The sequence below is a fragment of the Plecotus auritus genome, assembly GCF_963455305.1.
Source record: "Plecotus auritus genome assembly, chromosome: 15".
Lineage (NCBI taxonomy): Eukaryota > Metazoa > Chordata > Mammalia > Chiroptera > Vespertilionidae > Plecotus > Plecotus auritus.
The window spans coordinates 2612302-2631024 of NC_137781.1; the positions used below are offsets into that span (position 1 = coordinate 2612302).

The window sequence follows — 18723 nt, forward strand, 5'->3', positions numbered from 1 at the left end:
CCAAAATTTCCTGCCTTCCTCGCTTAGGGGAAGCGGGGCGGACGCTTGGCGCGGTGGGCAGTTTCTGGCAGGAATATCCGCGGATGCCAAGAAGGTTCTCCCTCCAGCGGCCCCGCCCCCTCGCCACGGTTTGCCCCGGCGCCGTGCGGACCAATCAGCGGCGCGGACTGGCGCCCCGCCCCCCCCTCCGGTTATATAAGTTTGGCGGGAGCGCCGCACTGCGCAGCCGCGGGCTATGCTGAACTCGCGGGACTGGCGACTGGCCCCCCCGCCCCTCCGCGCTGCGTGCCCCCACGTACGCCGCTCCGCAGAGCGCCGCCCCCTCTCGCCTCCCGCTTCACTCCGTGACCGCGGCGGCCGGCGCGATGCGGCTGGGCCCGAGGCCCGCGGCTCTGGGGCTGCTGCTGCTGCTGCTGCTGCTGTGCGCTCCGGCGGCCGGCGCTGGGGACGCGCAGGGCGAACACCGCACCGACTACGACCGCGAGGCGCTGCTCGGCGGCCAGGTGAGTGGGCCGGGCCGGGGCTGGGAGGGGCAGTCCCGGGCGGCCTGTGGACGCTGGGCGGGACGCCGCTCAGTAGGGAATCCGGGGGCCTGATCCCTTCTGCCCTCCCGTACGAGGCAGGATCCCCGAGGCGTGTTTAGGGACAGGGGCCTTGGAGAGCAGGTGTGAATTACCCCAAACCCTCCACTGCAAGGCTCTGCTCGCCCTATTTTTCTCCCCCATTTTGCTCCGCTGATAATAATGCTTGACCCCCCTGTGTATCGCTTACCTTCCAAAGGAAGAAGTCGACGAATATGTTAAACTCACCCCCGAGGAGCAACAAAAAAGACTGAAGTCAATCATAAAGAAAATTGACTTGGACTCAGATGGCTTTCTCACCGAAAGTAAGGACGTCCTACACAGCTAACTAACAATGGACACAGAAACAAACATTTAAGACGGGTGGCTGTTGAGGGTACATTGCTAATGCTCCAACAAATTAGAGGTACTTTGAGAGGGTATAAAGGACCTAGTGAGTAGGTCTTATACCCGAAGATCTTTATTTTTTATATTAAGTTTATTGGGGTGACGTTGGTTAATAAGATCATATAGGTTTCAGGTGTGCAATGCTATGATATTGCATTATGTGCCCACCACCCAAAGTAAAAGCTTCAGCCACCGTATATTTGACCCCTTTTGCTACCCCCTACCCCCTTCCCTCTGGTATACTTGGAAGTCTTTAGATACAGGATCCTAACTAAAACTCATGCTCTCTCTCTCATCCTATATAATAAAGAGCTAATAGGCAGGTGCCAGCGGGGAGCCCCCCCCCCCCCATCACCCTGCTGGTCACCCCACAGATTGGCCCTGAATGCCGGCCAGGCCTAGGGACCCTACCCATGCACGAATTTTGTGCACTGGGCCTCTAGTCCTATATAATAAAGAGCTAATATGTTAATAGTCATCACTCCCTCACACCATCCTGCCATAGCGGCTCAGACACTGGGGAGAGAGGAATGGGGACCAGCCAGGCTGCGGCCCCAGAGAGGGACAAGCTGCCTGCCCCGGGGTCCCGGGCGTGTCCTGGGTGCCTGCAGCTGTGGCCCAGGCGAAGCTGCCCGCCCACGGTTCCCTGCGGCTGCAGCCGGCCCAAGTGAAGCTGGCCTGGGTCCTGGGTACCTGTGGCCAGCCAGAGAGAGGGAAGCCTGGGTCCCGGGTGTGGGGCGAGGCAGAGGCAGTTAGGGGCAGTCAGGCCAGCAGGGGAGCAGTTAGGGGCGATCAGGCAGGCAGGCAGAGGTGGGTTAGGGGTGATCAGACAGGCAGGCAGGTGAGCGGTTAGGAGCCAGCGGTACTGGATTGCGAGAGGCAGTCAGACATCCCCCGAGGGGTCCCGGATTGGAGAGGGTGCAGGCTGGGCTGAGGGACCCTCTCCCCCCTTGACTCAAATTTCGTGCACCTGGCCTCTAGCCTACACTAATAAAAGAGAAAGATGCAAATTGACCGTACCTTCGCGATGCCCACCAGCCAATCAGGAGTGAGTATGCAAATCAACCCAACAAAGATGGAGGGTGAATTTGCATACACAGGCGCCAAGCAGCAGGGGCAGGACACAGGCATTCCGCACTGCCCTGGCCGTTCCAGGCCTCTGGGCAGCATGGGAAGGAGCAAAGACGGAAAGGCGGCTTTGGGCTAGAGCGAAGGTGGTGCTGGCAGCCAGGGAAGGAAGGCCCATTCTTGCACGAATCTTCGTGCACTGGGCCTCTAGTAATACATAAACACCATTGGCCCTACATGTGTTCGCAAAGCACACCTTGGGCAAACACCTGTTTTTCATCTGACCTTTATCAGTGTCAACAAAGTGATTCATTTTAGAGATAGGCCAAAACCCAATTTAATATTTTAAATGTTTTTTAGAATTGTAAGAGTTTGCTTCTTTTTACAAGCAAATAGAAAAAGACTTGTTGCATATGAATTATGTTTATGACAAATCATTACAGCTAATAGAGGCCCTAGAATCATTTCGTCCCTTCCTTTGTAGAGATGAAGAAACTGTAGCTCAAAGGGGTAAATTAAATGCCTTTCTCAACGGAGAGGCAAAGCCAGGACTGAAATCCAAATCTGATCTGAATTCAGTTTTTTTAATATCTTGCACTTAAAACATATCTGAGTGCTCTTGGGTAGATTCTGTCGTTCGAAATGAAATGTACAGATTATTAGAAGAATATTTTAATAATATTAAATAGAAGCTAGTTTGCTGTAACCTGTTTTAATGCGGCTCAGCATCTAAGGAACAAAATTGCTGAGAGAATATCACAAACGGATAAATTTAAGATTTGTTGTCAATAAAGTGTCCACATTGGTGCCTTCTGGAATATTGAGGTTTTGGTTCTTTCTACTTAAAGAACAAGAAAAGCTTACACTCTGATAGCCAGTGAGCATGGGTTCATCTTTGGTTAGAAAGCACACAGCACAAGTTGATTTGGAAGACTTTGTGGTACCTGTTTGTAAGGACCTACATGTACTCAAATATTTATAGTAAACATTTCAAAAATGTAAAGTTAAAAGGAACTTACTCCCAATGTTCATTATACAGAGAAGAAAACAAACATCCGCTTGTGGCAAAGCTGAAGTGAACCAGTGTTTCTGGTCACTGTGCCATTCTGCATTCTGTTGTGCCGTGGTGAGCTCCAGATAAACTAGAGGAGACCCTCATTCTTGAGGGCCCTTCAGGAAATGTTGCTAGTTTGCACTTTATGGTCCAGGACTGGACTCAGGTTCTTGAGAGACAGCAACGACCAGTGGCAGGAGTTTGTGCTTTGAAGCCAAAGGTAGTGTTGAATGTGCACTCGATTACTTACGAGCTGTGAGTCCTCAAATCGAAACCTCCATTTCCTGAACTTTAAAATAGTGGTTATAATTGCCTTGTTTTGAAGGTTAGAGACAATGTATGTAGACAACCTGTTACGTAGTAACTAGAGGCCCGATGCACGAAATCCGTGCAAGAGTGGGCCTGCCTTCCGCTGCCGGTGCTGGCTGCCGGCACTGGCTTCCCTCTGGCACCCAGGACCCAGGCTTCCCTCCTCCTGCTGCCGGCAGGCACCCGGGATCTGGGCTGGCTTTGTCAGGAAGGACGTCCAGAATGAGGTCCGGAAGATGTCCGGTCTAATTAGCATATTACCCTTTTATTATTATAGAGAGATTGTTTAATACATGGATGCTCTCATTATTATTCTGATTTAGAGTTTCAAGGGAGACAAAAAAAAAGTGTCTTATATTCACCTGACCTCCCCTAAATCAGTAGAAGAATACCACTCTTAAACCAAGTGGCATACTCCTGCTATCTATGTAAATATTTGTTTTCTCCTCCGCTTTTTCTGTAATGCGTTGTATTAAAAACCTCTATGAATAGATCTTTAATAATTGATCTGAAAGTAGATATTTGAGATTTAGAAACTTTTCAGGTACCTAGTTAAGACAGACAGCTGTTGCAAGAAGCACATAAATCATAATTGCTAACCATGTTTGTGTTAAAGTCTCCTCCAGATGTTCTATGTCCTGGTTAAAGGGAGTATATGTGACAATGTTTCTCAACTTCAGTCACTTCAAGACCATTTCACAATTTAGGCCATATCTACTTACCATCTATTATTTTCTTAGTATAGTTTTGATTCAACTCAATGTTAACTTTATTTTAAAGGAAAATTTTATGTTACTTTTGTAAATGGAAACCATTTTTTTCTAATACTTATTAAAACAAATGGATTCAAAGATTTGTGCTTCATGATAGAATTGTGATGGTGAAAGTTACTTGCAGTTTTAGGGATAATTTTTTTTTAAAGCATTCTTTTTTTTTTTTTAATATATTTTATTGATATTTTACAGAGAGGAAGGGAGAGGGATAGAGAGCTAGAAACATCGATGAGAGAGAAACATCGATCAGCTGCCTCCTGCACACCTCCCACTGGGGATGTGCCCGCAACCAAGGTACATGCCCTTGACTGGAATTGAACCCGGGACCCTTCAGTCCGCAGGCCGACGCTCTATCCACTGAGCCAAACCGGTTTCGGCGGGATAATTTTTTTTTAAAGTCACGTGCCATTTTGTCCGATTGGTTAATTCATTTACTCAGTACTTATGGAGTCAGGGATTCCTAGGTATTTGGAGAGCCTCCCTGAACAAAGCATGCACAAACTCTGTGTACCTGAGGAGCTGGCTTCTCTTTCAATCCCGTTTTATAACCTCTGAGACTCCAAACGCTCTCCCCACCTCCCCTCATATTTCTATGAGCACTACTAAGTCTGCTCTCATTCCGTACTTGCAAACACTGAATTTTGTGTGTGTTTTTCTTTTAGAGATGGTCTAGAAACCCTCAAAGTATGAGGATTACTGTTAACATCTATTGTGTTCTGGGAAATTCTCGTAGGTGAACTCAGCTCATGGATTCAGATGTCTTTTAAACATTATGCTATGCAAGAAGCGAAACAACAGTTTGTTGAGTATGACAAAAACAGTGATGGCCGTGTGTCGTGGGACGAATACAACATTCAGATGTATGACCGCGTGATTGACTTTGACGAGAACACTGCTCTGGATGATGCAGAAGAGGAGTCCTTCAGGCAGGTGAGAGCATGTGCACAGACTGCCTTTTGAACGAGAGAGTGGAAGGGAGGGGGAGAGACGGAGAGAGAGAAACATCGATGTGAGAGAGAGACATCGACTGGTTGCCTCCCGTGGGTGTTAAGACTGGATCGTACTCCAGTGCAGGTGTATGCTGTATTTTGCTTATCCATTCGCCTATAAATGGACACGGGTTTGCTTCAACTTTTTGGCTGTTATTAATGACTAGAGGCTCGGTGCACGAAATGCATGCACGGGTGGGGTCCCTAGGCCTGGCCTGCAATCAGGGCCATCTCGCCCAGTCCCGAACTGAGCCTGCCTGACGGGGAGGGACCGTGGGAGGTTTGCTGGCCGGGGGAGGTTGGCTGTGGGAGTGCACTGACCACAAGGGGGCAGCTCTTGCATTGAGCATCTGCCCCCTGGTGGTCAGTGCGCATCCTAGCAACTGGTCGACCAGTTGTTCTGGTCCTTGGGTTGTAATGGTCGCTTAGGCTTTTATATGTATAGGTAGATGTGGCTGTGAACATGGGTGTGCAAATATCTGTTTGAGACCCTACTGTCAGTGTTTGGAGGGCATGTATCCAGAAGTGTAGTTGGAATTGCTGCATCATGTGGTGATGTTATTTTAATGTTTTGAGGAACTGCAATACTGTCTTCCATAGTGGCTCCACCCTTTAAAATAACTCATTTCTGAAGATTCTGTATGACCGTAGTTCTGTTGTGTCTCATGGTTTAATTTGTTTAAATACATGCTGCTTAAGCAGAGCCGAGGAAGACAATATTTAGGAAACATTTATTCAGTAAGTAGAACTTTTCAAGACAAATGACTGTTTTCTTCAGAAATTGCTGTTTTAAGTACTTTTGTATTTTAAATTAATTTTACAGTCTTTTTCTTAAAATGATAGTTTTTCTTACGTGGAAAAACATAAAGCCAAGCACCTAGCTGCAAACCGTTATGTCCCAAGATATTATTTACTAGTCAAGGGTATTGGGCAAACATTTGAGCCACTTCAGATTCCTCCCCTTGCCCGTTATGGGTGCCCACCGTTAGTCATCGTGGCCATAGGTCACCGCTGTCCGTGTTGTTTGCTGTAGAACTGCGTGGGCCGCTGGAGCTCTAGAGGCCGTCCGAGCTCAGAGCTGGTCGTTGCTCGGCGAGTGACTGTGCGTGTGCTGGGCATTCGCCCCCAGAGCAGGGGTGAAGGGCTGCCCGCCTGCCTGGCTTTCCACCAGCTGCCCCACTGACACCTACGCAGCTTTGGGTCAGTTATGTAACCACCTCACACTTCAGTTTCTTTATGTCTGATAATGGGCTGACGATAGTACAGAGGAATAGTAGCAGTTCTGTGTTAATGTAAAGGAATATTGTTGGAGAAAGCACGTGCAGTTCACACTTATATATAATATTTATCTATAACTAGAGGCCCGGTGCACGAATTTGTGCATCATTGGGGTTCCTCGGCCTGGCCTGCGGGATCATGCCGAAACCGGCTCTCCAACATCCCCAGAGCGTTCACGGATTGCGAGAAGGTGCAGGTCAGGCCAAGGGACCCCACGGGTGCACGACTGGGGCCAGGGAGAGACCGCGGGAGGACTCCAGGGCGTGTCCGGCCTGTGCTCAGTCCCGATCAGCCAGACCCCAGCAGCAAGCTACCTACTGGTTGGAGCGTCTGCCCCCTGGTGGTCAGTGCACATCATAGCGACTGGTCAACCGGTCGACTGTGCCCCGTGGTGGTCAGTGCATGTCATAGCAAGTGGTTGAGTGGCCTTAGCATATCATTAGCATATTACGCTTTGATTGATTGAATGGATGACCAGACACTTAGCATATTAGCTTTTATTATATAGGATCAGCTTTTTAAAATACTTGAGGCATTTGTTAACTACATCAGCATTAGGTTAGTTAGGGATTTAATTAATTCACAGAGTAAAAATATATCTTTTGTTTTCCTTTTTCTTCCTTATTTGGGTGTTAGTTGTACAGCAGACTGGAGAGTATGTATCAGTTGTTTCACTTCTTAGTGCCTAAGAGCAAACAAAGGATGATACAGTGAGGTTTGAGGTCTGTCTCTCTACTAGGTGTTCTCTCTTACCTCCTTAATATTAACTTATCTTAAAAAGCATCATTCATTGCCCTAGCCAGTTTGGCTCAGTGGATGGAGCGTCAGCCTGCAGACTGAAAGGTCCCAGGTTCTGTTCTTTTTTTTTTTTTTTTTTAATGTATTTTATTTTTTTAAAATATATTTTATTGATTTTAGAGAAGAAGGAAGAGGGAGGGAGAGATGGAAACATCAATGATGAGAGACAATCACTGATTGGCTGCCTCCTGCACGCCTCCCACTGGGGACCGAGCCCACAACCCAGGCATGTGCCCTTGGTTGGAATCAAACCTGGGACCCTTCAGTCTGCAGGCTGACGCTCTATCCATTGAGCCAAACCAGCTAGGTCCCAGGTTCTATTCTGATCAAGAGCACGTGCCCGGGTTGCGGGCTCGATCCTCAGTGGGGTGCGTGCAGGAGGCAGCCAATCAATGATTGTCTCTCATCATTGATGTTTCTATTTCCCTCTCCTTTCCTCTCTGAAGTCAATTAAAAAAATACACACACACACACACACACACACACACTTAAAAAAAAAAGCATCATTCAAGTTCTGACCCTTTACTAAAACCAGACCATTGTGTGATGTGACTTACTTGCCAGGGAACAACAGAGACGTTAAATACAATATTTAACTTACTATAATTAGGTTCTAATTGTATTCTTTCTTTCTTTCTTTCTTTTGGAACCCAAAAGATTTAATTACTACTCATCACAATATAAGAGATGTGTTTGTGTGTTTTTAAAAAGATTATATTCTTGAGAGGGGGTGATGCAATAAATGATGGTGTTGAGAAGAAAGGCTTCACTTTGAGGAGATAAGTGACGATTAATATAAACTGCAGTGAGCAGTTTTTCATTGAAAAGGTGTCTGGCTCTAATGCAGACTTCCTCACCCACGCACTCAGTAATGTGGATTATAGTCTCTATCTTTTAAGAATGAATTAGCCTAGCTGGTGTGGCTCAGTGTTGAGTGTCAACCCATGAACCAAGGGGTCACTTGTTCGATCCCTGGTTAGGGCACCCGGCTTGTGGGCTCGATCCCCAATATTGGGCGTGCAAGAGGCAGCAGATTAATGTTTCTCTCATTGATGTTCCTTTCCTACCTCTCTTTTAAAAAATCAGTTGAAAAGAAAACACTTTTTAAGGGTGAATTAGGGGGAGATTAAATGAATACTTCTCAAAGAATTCCTATTGGGTAGGTATTCTTTGATAACCCAGGAATATGTCTCTATTCTACTGTATCAGAATTCGATATAACTTCCTAAAAGCGGAATAGCCCTCTGAGAGCGGATGTGGTATATAAAGATGAAAGAGTTGCATTATTTTTCAAAATACAAAATCAGTGGTGAAGAGTCAGTCAGCCCTAAAGTACAGACTAAACATTATTCCATGAATAAGTCACAACAAGCAGTGGGCTCCCAGTGGTCCCACTTGTGGGAATATTCCCTAAGAAACCCGAAACGCCAATCAGAATGCATGCCCCCTATGTTCATAGCAGCACAGCTTACCACATCTAAGATCGGGAAACAGCCCAGGTGCCCGCCAGCAGATGAGTGGGTAAAAAGGCTGTGGCACGTGTATACCGTGGAATACTATGCAGCCGTGAAAAAGGAGGACCTCATGCCCCTGAGAAAATGTGGAGGGACCTGGAGAGTATGATGCTGAGCGAAATAAACCAGTCAGAGAAAGACAAGTATCACATGATCTCACTCACGTAGAATCGAAGGCACAAAATAAACTGATGAACACAGTGGATCCAGAGACACGGAAGCATGGAGCAGACTAACCGATTTCAGAGGCAGGTGTGGGGGAGATCCGCTGGGCAGCTTCTGTGCATAGACACATGGCCCCTGACAGACAGGAGTGCAGGGCAGGCCTGGGCGGGCGGTTTGTGGTGCAGGGGCCGGTGGGGACAAGGGGGACATCTGGGATACTTCCAACAATAAAGATAAGTCTTTAGAAAAGTAAGGGGCTGTCTAAGATAATTTTTTCTGTATGGTAGTCTGTTAAAAACAATTGAATCCTGAGTTTATGTTCTTTTTAATGTCGAACATAGCGCTAACCGGGAATAATGACCCTCAGGCTGTGAAATGCCTGGGAGGCAGTTCTTCACGGTGTGATGAACAAGTACAGTCAGCACCTTGAAGCAGGACCCCTAACGCTTGGGTCCTTCCTGGGAAAAGTTCAGTTCCAACTTTGAAGGCCAGCTGCTGAGTGTGCATGTAGGAGCGATATTTGTTTATGTTCGATGTACTCTTACATGGGGCAAGTCAGAATTTTTAGGACCTAGACTTCTGGTATCACAAACTGTATCTTCATGTAAAATCGTTAGCCTACCCAAACATGGCAATTTTGTTCTTCACAAGTTTCTGTTACAGTATAAAAACAAATGATTATTGTTTTCACTACTGTACATGCTGTTTTCTATCATCCATTAGAATACAGGGTTTTATACAGAAGAAGAGAGGGAGTGTGGAGGTTTAGGGAAACTAAGAGTCTTTTGTATTACCTTTAGAAATTTGCCACAGAAAAAAAGTCTTTCTGTGTATTGGCTTCTTGAATATGAGTTGCACTTACATTGTGTTCTTCAAATGACCATGAATGGCTTTTTGTTTTGTTTTTAAAGAAATCTCAGTTTGTTGAAAGAAATCCTTTCTTTATAAGCGAATTTGGCCAAATTCAGCTCCCTCTGGTGAAACATGGACCTTTTTGTCCAACTGGAAGGGTTCTTTCGTAAGGAGAGCTAAGCACTCAGCATTTAGAAATGTGGTTTATTCAAAAAGAACTTGATTGACTCAGCAAAGTACATCAACTTCTTGTTTGTCTATTTTTGCCTGTTAAACCTGAATATAAAATGTAAAATATTTGGTTTAGTTATTTAACAGTGTGAAAGATGAAGATAAAAGCAGCTATTTGGAACCTTTTTTGTTCCCTTTCATTTAAGATTTGGTTGAGGATAGCTAACTGTCCAGTGGAATCCAAAAGTTTAGAGATGAGTTCTTTGGGGGAAGAAGTCAGTCAGTTATTGTAGAAGAAGCGTTGTTTCCGTGAATCAGTGCTACCTAACTTGCCAGTGAAACACATGAATTAAAAGCTTCTAAAATATTAGAAATTGCGATTTTTTTAAAATGTAAAGTTTAATAATACAATCAGTTTATTAAAAGAAAAGTATTCGCCCTAGCTGGTTTGGCTCAGTGGATGGAGTGTCAGCCTGCAGACTGAAGGGTCCCAGTTTCGATTGCACTCAAGGGTGCATGCCTGGGTTGCGGGCTCACTCCCCAGTGGGGGACATGCAGGAGGCCGCGGATCGGTGATTCTCATCATTGATGTTTCTGTCTCTCTTTCCCTCTCCCTTCCTCTCTGAAATCAATAACTATATTTTTTTAAAAAAGAAAAGTATTCTCATAAGAAGACTGTTTCTGAAACCTGCGAATATAGTTTTGAAAAGTCACTTTGAAGACCAGAAACAATTTTCAAGTGGCATAGTAATCCCTCTGGTGTGTCCCTGTGGGGGAGCGTGGACCCATGAGCCAGGAGGTCACGATTCAGTTCCAGGTCAGGCACATGCCTGGGTTGCCAGCTAGATCCCCAGTAGGGGGCGTGCAGGAGGCAGCCAATCGATGATTCTCTCATCATTGATGTTTCTCCCCTTATCCCTTCCTCTCTCTGAAGTTAATAAAAAACACAAAATACATAGTCTAAATTTATTGCTTTTTGGGGATTCAAAAAAAATTGAGATCAATTATTAAAGAAGAATGTGTAGTGCTGTGGGAAGAACAGAATGGATCCAAGTTCAAAATATTTTAGCTGTATTTCTGACATCCCTTTCAACAAATCACTTAATCTCAAGTTTTTCAATCAATAGTCGTTTGTCACATTTAGTAAATGTTTATTACTCAAGGTTTACTAATTGCTTAATGGGACTCAAATTCCAATTGCTTAATAGACATTTTAGTTTTTAAATTATAAGTTGTTCAATGTATTTAAACTAAAAAAAAAAACTAGTTTACCTGTTTCTCCCCCCTCCACCACCCCCACCCCCACCCCCACCCCCAGCAACCACCAATCTGGTCTTTGTAGGTATGTGCTTGGTGTTTGTTTCTGGGTTGTGTTTTACTTTTTTCAGTTTCCACGTACGAGAAGGGATCGTCCAGTATTTGCTTTTCTCTGTCGGATGTATCACACTTCGCGTAGCGCCCTGAGGCCCATGCATGTTGTCCCAGTGCCAGGATTTCGTTTATTTTACTGAATGATATTCCACTGTAAATACACTCTGCAGTTTTTTATCCATTCAGCCAAGGATGAACACTCACATGTTTCTATATCTTGGCTCTTGGGAACAATGCTACGGTGAACATAGGGTGCATGTATTTTTTGGAGTTAGTTCTTTTTGTTCTCTCTGGATACATAGAAATGGAATCGCTGAATCGTATCATACTGTTGTAAATCTTTGAGGGACCTCCATACTGTTTTCCGTAATAGCTGCACCAGTTTGCAGCCCACCAACAGTACACGAGAGTTCCCTTTTCTCCCATCCTCACCGGTGACCGTGTTTGGTGACTTACTGAGGATAGCCATTCTAGCGTACGTGAGGGAATACCTTACTGCTGTTCACTCTGCGTTTCTCTGGCGATTAGTGGTGTGTCGAGTATCTTTTCATGGTCTGTTGGCCATGCGCATGTCTGGGAAAATGTCTATTTAGATCTGTTGTCCGTCCTGTATAATAAAAGCCTGATATGCAAATTGTGCCCTCGGGCGGTCGTCCGACTAGGAATTTGACCGCTTGCTATGACGTGCGCTGACCACCAGGGGGCAGCGCGGAACATGGCGGGTGTCGGCAGTGCGCTGCAACGTCTCACCGGCTACCTGGGGGTGGGGGTGACGGGGACGGGGGTGTGGTGAGAATGTAGGGTGTCTGCCCAGCTCGCTCTCACTCCCCCTGCTACCCTCCCGGGGACGCCAGGGCTCACGCGCCGGGGACGCCCCCGCACTCAGGTGCCGGGCGCCTGCGAGGAGCCCGCCCGGTACCCACACGGCGTCTTCTGGGTGAGCTGGGCCGCAGCCGCCGGGACCGCAGGGGCCCGTTGGGCTCCCCGTGGGTGCACGCAGGAGCCGGTCCGGAAGGCCGGCCAGGAGGCCCACGCTGCGCCCCGGCCTGACCGCGCTCACCGCATCTCCCCGTGGGGACTCGGGCACCGTAACTCAGGTGGAGGGGGCGGGGGGCCAGGTGCTGCCTGGGGCCCAGAGGTCAGCTGGGACCTGCCCTTCCACGCCGGACGCTCGCACTTAGATCGCCAGCCAGGCCTGGGGGCTGCACCCGTGCACAGATTTTGTGCCCGGGCCTCTGGTTTCTTAATAAGATGGATGTTTTGTTTAGTTTTTTCGCTGGTGAGTTGTATGAGTTCTTTATGTATTTTGGATATTAAACCCTTATTAGATACATAATTTGCAAATATTGTCTCCCATTCAGCAGGTTGCCTTTCGTTTTGTTGATGGTTTCCTTTGCTGTGATGAAACTTTTTAGTTTGATATAGTCCCACTGTTTACTTTCTTTAAAAAGGTTTTTTAGAGAGAGAGGAAGAGAGAGGTAGAGGGAGAGAGAAACATCGATGTGAGAGCATCATCCATCAGCTGCCTCCTGCACACCTCCTACTGGGGATGTGCCCACAACCAAGGTCCATGCCCTTGACCGGAATCGAACCCGGGACCCTTCCGTCCGCAGGCCGACGCTCTATTCACTGAGCCACACCGGCCAGGGCAGATTGTCCCCATTTTATAGTTGAGGAAACCAGGGGAGTGAAGCAGTTTGCCGGAAGGAACAGCTGGTAAGTGGCATTGCTGGAACCAGTCCGGGTCGCTCTGACTCCAGTGCCATCACTACTGCGTCTAATAAACGTCATTTGCCCAAACAACCTTCGAGGGATGATGTGACGATGAAATGACGCATGAAAATGTGCTTTAGATTGCGCATGGTTTGTACGTTTGCAAGTGTTGTTGGTGATTATATATTGTGATGAGACCTTTAAACATGTTCATTATCTGATTCTCCCAGCTTCACCTAAAGGACAAGAAGCGATTTGAAAAGGCTAACCAGGATTCAGATCCTGGTTTGAATCTTGAAGAATTCATTGCTTTTGAGCATCCAGAAGAAGTTGATTATATGACGGTAAGGAAGAAAGTTTTTAATTAAATTGTTGAGTGACCAGGACTTAGGACCTGTTTTACTAAGTGATTAAAAAGAATTGTGTGCCACCAGGATTGTAAGAGACAGGAAGAGCTCCCCGTTAAGCTTTGGACTGGGAAGGAGGGTGCTTATTGGGAGGGAGAAGGACAAGGACTGAGTTTTTAAAAAATCTCTTTAATATGTATGAGCAGCATATATATTCCCTGGCTTTCAGACTTTTCTCTGGTTTTTCTGTATTAAAAACATTAAAACTTCCTGTTGAGTTTACAGCATCACTTGTGAAAACCCTCCGTCTGGAAAACGTGTCGCGTTCGGATCTGGTTTCAGGGGGGGGGGGGGGGGGGGCGCCAGCACAGCTGCTGACGACGGACGATGCTCTTGGTGCTTCAGGCAGAGAGTCCTGTCGTCCCTGTGGCGCTGGGAGGAATACCAACTCTTCAGACCTTCCTTGCGCTCCCGGTTTAACCCGGCAAACGACTGAGCACCGTTAGCTCCACTTCTCCTCCCGCTGTGTGTGAGGCTTTGGCTTCTCACTGGGCTCAAAGTCATGACCGAGTTGAAGAGCCGTGCTGGGCACCATTGGATCGATGCCCAGATTCCGGGAGACCAGCTCCTTCCGCCTGTCAGGGCAGACAGAGCGCTGGGTCTTGTTTCTCTGGGAAGGGAGGAGCAATGAAGATTGAGACGGGGAGGACCAGACAGTGTGGGCATTGGGTGTTTGGTCTGGAATTCAATGTGGCAGTGAAAGGAAATAGAACGATCCAAGTTAGAAGCAACTGTAAACAATGTTGTGATGGAATAAGTTTGGGGAGAGAAGATTCAGATGACGGCGGCTCTGAGCTTGTACAACAGTCAGCGAAGGGCGTGCCAGGGGCAGGTGGTGGGGATGGACTGAGCCGGACGGAAGGCAGCGTGAGGTGTGGGACCAACCAGCAAGCGAGGCCTCGCTCAGCAGCGTCGGTGATTCCTGCTTACTTCCGTTGTTTTGTGCCCTTCTTCCCTCGTGGGTAGGTTAGACAGAGGAGAGGACAAGGGTGCAAGATCAACGACATGATTCTACTCGGCATTCAAAGTTAGAATTTAAAAGAAATAGCCCCTCATGTATGGCCATTAATTGCTGTAACCATGGCAACATAACTGCAGTGATGTTGTTGCCCAAGAGAATCACCTGAATGGAGTAATAGTTGTTGTGATCAGTTCTTACCTGTACGGGAGCACAGCCTCCTTTACAACTGACGCAGACTGTGGACTCTGGCAGAAAAACCACAAATGCTCAGGCACACCAGTTGCTGGATGGCAATTTCCAGAGATTCTCAGATCTTCCCTCTAAAAGTAACCTTGGGATCTCCAGGTTAAGATTTCTATATATAAAATCTGTAATACTAAGTTCTAGATGAAGCCTTTGGATTTGGATAGAGTGGGAGACTTTCGGGAATATATTTTCATTACAGTTGTTATTCTGTAATCCAGAAGGAAAGGTACCAGCAAGTAGTGAGGAAGTGAGACAGAAGCTGTAACCTGTGAGGAGCTGGGCCCGGAAGCCTAGACACCCTGAGCACTTTTACGGTGCAGCAGCGTCACGGGACGTGCTTGTGCCTGAGAGCCGAGCCGGAGCAGAGGGGCCCTGGGAGGCCAGCGCGAAAGGCGGCTCTCCGGGAGTGAAGGGTGGGGCCAGGAGTTTGAGGTTTTATGGGGCCCCGATACATTGCAGATCTGGAGGTAGAACAGCATTCTATGCAAAGAGATGTAGGACGAAGACTCGGAGTTCTAATGGGCTGGGTGAAAAGTGGAGTTGAAGAGATGTCCTTCTTGAGAAGGAGGACAATGTGAGGTCAGCGGTGAGGGGACCCTAACAACAGGCCTGAGGATGCTGGATTCACCACGTGGTGGTGATGTGTTCCTGCTTCCAGTTCCAGCGTTTGCAAGCGTAGACCATCAAAACGATGGTTCCTGACCATGTTCTGTAGTAGGAGTGACCCGGCTGGTGGAAGGATCGGAAACGTGGTTACTAACTTGTTTCTGTAATAGGAATTTGTCATCGAAGAGGCTTTAGAAGAACATGACAAAAATGGTGATGGATTTGTGAGTTTGGAAGAATTTCTTGGCGACTACAGGCGGGACCCAGGTACGTGGCGGAGGGGTGTGGAAGGCGGGGCAAATGCACCTGAAAAGAAAGAAAATGGAACAGGAAGCACTTGCCTGATTTATACCCGTTCTGCCCAGTGAGACGAGCAAAACGAAGGGACGTGGGGCTTATCTCAGAATGCTGTCTTACTCACCTTCGTACCACGTCTGGATTCTAACATACGTCTTTCTCTTCAGACAAATACAATGTGATTATCAAATCAAATGAGGGAGGAAGTAAAGGTTGATATTTTTAAACAAAATCCTGTATCTCTTGATGTAGATCTCAAAAGAGAAATAAATATAAATACTGTGAATACTGGTGTGGACTGTGGAAGGTGACTTATGGTTGTTTGAAATTTGAGGAGTTTGTATATGTCTTTTCTCAGAATTTTTTCCAGAATTGTTGCCTAAAAGCACCCCTTACTGTGCATGTCCTTTGAAGTTACACGTAGCATTGCTCTATAAGAACACGTAAGAAGCTTTTATAGCCACATGATACACAAAAAATTTTACCCAGATCAAATTTGGGAAAAGTAGATAAGTTGTTTAGACCTGTGTGTCACTGTTGAAAATTACTATATAGTTTGTATTTATTTTAGCACTTTTCAGTTAAGTATTTTTGTTTCTTTGGACATTTTTTATGTAGTAGGTTTTGAATTTATTCCCTTTATTCTAGGGATATATCAAACTTCTCATTATATACATGTGATATTCTTGTGTGAGTATTTGTTGTTGATTTCTTTTAATTTAAAGCTGCAAATGAAGATCCAGAGTGGATACTTGTTGAGAAAGATAGATTCCTAAATGATTATGACAAAGATACTGATGGCAGGCTGGATCCTCAAGAGCTGTTGTCTTGGGTGGTACCCAATAACCAGGGCATTGCCCAGGAAGAGGTGAGTGCCAGAGTGACATATCTCCCCTGCATGTTTGTTACTGTTGATAGGAAAGGAAGTTCGAATTTTTAAGCCAAAGAAAGAAGCAGTTAAATTATTTAGGATCAGTGCATTGGTATTTCTTGATTTAAATCCATGAACTGTTTTAGATCATCAAGGGGACGAGGAAGTTAAAAATCGCATCATGTATTAATTTGATAGGACAGTTAGAATAATAAATTTTGTATTTGCCTGTAGGGGCTCAGAATGGGTTATGTTCATGTTGCTTAACTTTGAGATATCCTGAATCAGATTTGAGTTTACAGGAGGCAGAACCCAGCGGAAATTAACAAAGGAGATAATGAGAGAAGCCAGAGACAGACCCAGTCACACGGTGTAATGTTTTCATTTACCGAAACAATGAGTACTTGAGCGGAGCAGTAATCATTTTGATCAGGGATTCTGTTATTGCTCACAGGCTCCTTTAAAAATGTGCAAACAATAAATGAATAAAAGTAGGAATGGTTCTGACAAATCCCCATTGAAATGTGAACATCTTGTTGAAAATATTAATTACACCTGACACATTGAATTATCTTGTGTTAAAGGCTCTTCATCTCATCGATGAAATGGATCTGAATAATGACAGAAAGCTCTCGGAGGCAGAGATTCTGGAGAACCAGGACTTGTTTCTCACCAGTGAAGCCACAGATTACGGCCGACAGCTTCATGATGAATATTTCTACCATGACGAGCTGTAATCACGAGTACCGGCCCCTTTTACAATGTATTACCAGTGTTACTTTTGTGAGAAAATACTGAGGAGATTATTTTCCACTCTGAAGTCTTACAACAATCAGCTGTTCTTAATGTAGATGATAACTCTGGCCTTTTAGGAGAAAAACAAAACCCCGATGTGTATTTCAAAAATGTATTGGAGAAAACAATATTGTGCCGTATGACAACAAAGTCTTTCCTATGACTCCTTCTCTCCAGGACTGTACTGTGGAATATTTTGAGTTCTAGTTCCATCCTTGAAAAAATGGAACATTTCAGAGATCCTGAACAATATTAAAGGAGTATGTGACTGAGCTATACATTTTTCTTTAAGTAGCATTAATTTGAGAGCTGACGGGAGTACATTGTTTTTAGATTTAGCGTTTTGTTTTAAGAACCTTTAAAGGAACCTGTAGAAGAACTTATACCTCACACATAAGTTGAGAAGTTCTGCTTAATTTTAAAATGGTTTCTATCGAGGGTTTTATTGTATGAAATAGAACTTTATATTTTTGCATACTTATAGATAGTAATTATATTTAATGTGTAACTATAGCTCTATGGTATGTGGAACTTGAGATTGTTTTGAACTCTTTTCTCTTTTGACTGATTAAAAATGAAATGTCCTATCTTTTTAAATGTTTGTTAGTTTTCTGTAATCTTCTAGGTAAACCTTGAATTTCACATAGGTTTTGTCTTATTATACACTATCCCACCTTATCCATTCCTGTATTTTGGTAGTGAGTGTTCCAGAACTCTGTTAAATTATTCTTGTTTCATACTTGTATTTTTTTTAAATAAAAGAATATCATAATTAAATGTATACTGGATGCATTTCAGTTGCTTTTGTAGCAAATATGGTCATGCTGTTTGGGGCTAGAAATAATTGTAAGAATTATACCAGTAGAGCTCAATATCAGTTATACTAAGTTAAAATCATATTTGATAAACATTTCTTTATACCAAAACGGTCAGTTTGTGTGTGTGTGTGTGTGTGTGTTTGTTCATCCTCATCCGAGGATATTTTTCCATTGATTTTTAGGGAGAGTGGAAGAGAGAGGGAAAGGCGGGGATAAACATTGATGTGAGAGAGACTCATCGATGGGTTGCCTTCTGCACGTGCCCCAACCAGGGCCGGCCAGGGAGAATCCTGCAATTGAGGTACGTGCCCTTGACCAGAATCGAACCTGTGACCCTTTGGTCTGCAGTCTGACACTGTATCCACTGACCCAAACTGGCTAGGCCCCAAATGGTCAGTTTTGACCTTATTTAGCAGTTCAACTTACTACGTTTGGGGGGAATAAGAAAAGTGAGAAGGCGAGGAATTCATGTTTCCATAGCTCTGAACCACAAATAGTTTTCTCTCAAATTTTTTTATTTGTGGGTGAGCATTCTGTTATTTCTCCTACAATTTATGAAAAAAGTATAACAAGTAATTTGCTTCATTTCAACATTGAGTTTTTGCTGAGTAGATATTTACATTCCCTGTCTGCTATAAAATTTTTTGTAACTGATATCAGGGTTTATCTTAGAGTGAGCCTAGTGTCAGGGGTCTGGAG

At 45.2% G+C, this 18723-nt stretch overlaps 1 protein-coding gene across 1 annotated transcript; it reads left to right on the forward strand.

Moving 5' to 3' along the window:
- Positions 1-220: 220 nt before the first annotated feature.
- On the forward strand, positions 221-17987 carry RCN2 (reticulocalbin 2). The gene is made up of 7 exons (XM_080651540.1): positions 221-503; positions 781-886; positions 4906-5102; positions 13254-13367; positions 15414-15510; positions 16266-16408; positions 16996-17987. The coding sequence occupies exons 1-7, from the start codon at positions 366-368 to the stop codon at positions 17146-17148; spliced, it is 948 nt and encodes a 315-aa protein (XP_080507666.1). The 5' UTR covers positions 221-365; the 3' UTR covers positions 17149-17987.
- The last annotated feature ends 736 nt before the right edge of the window (positions 17988-18723 follow it).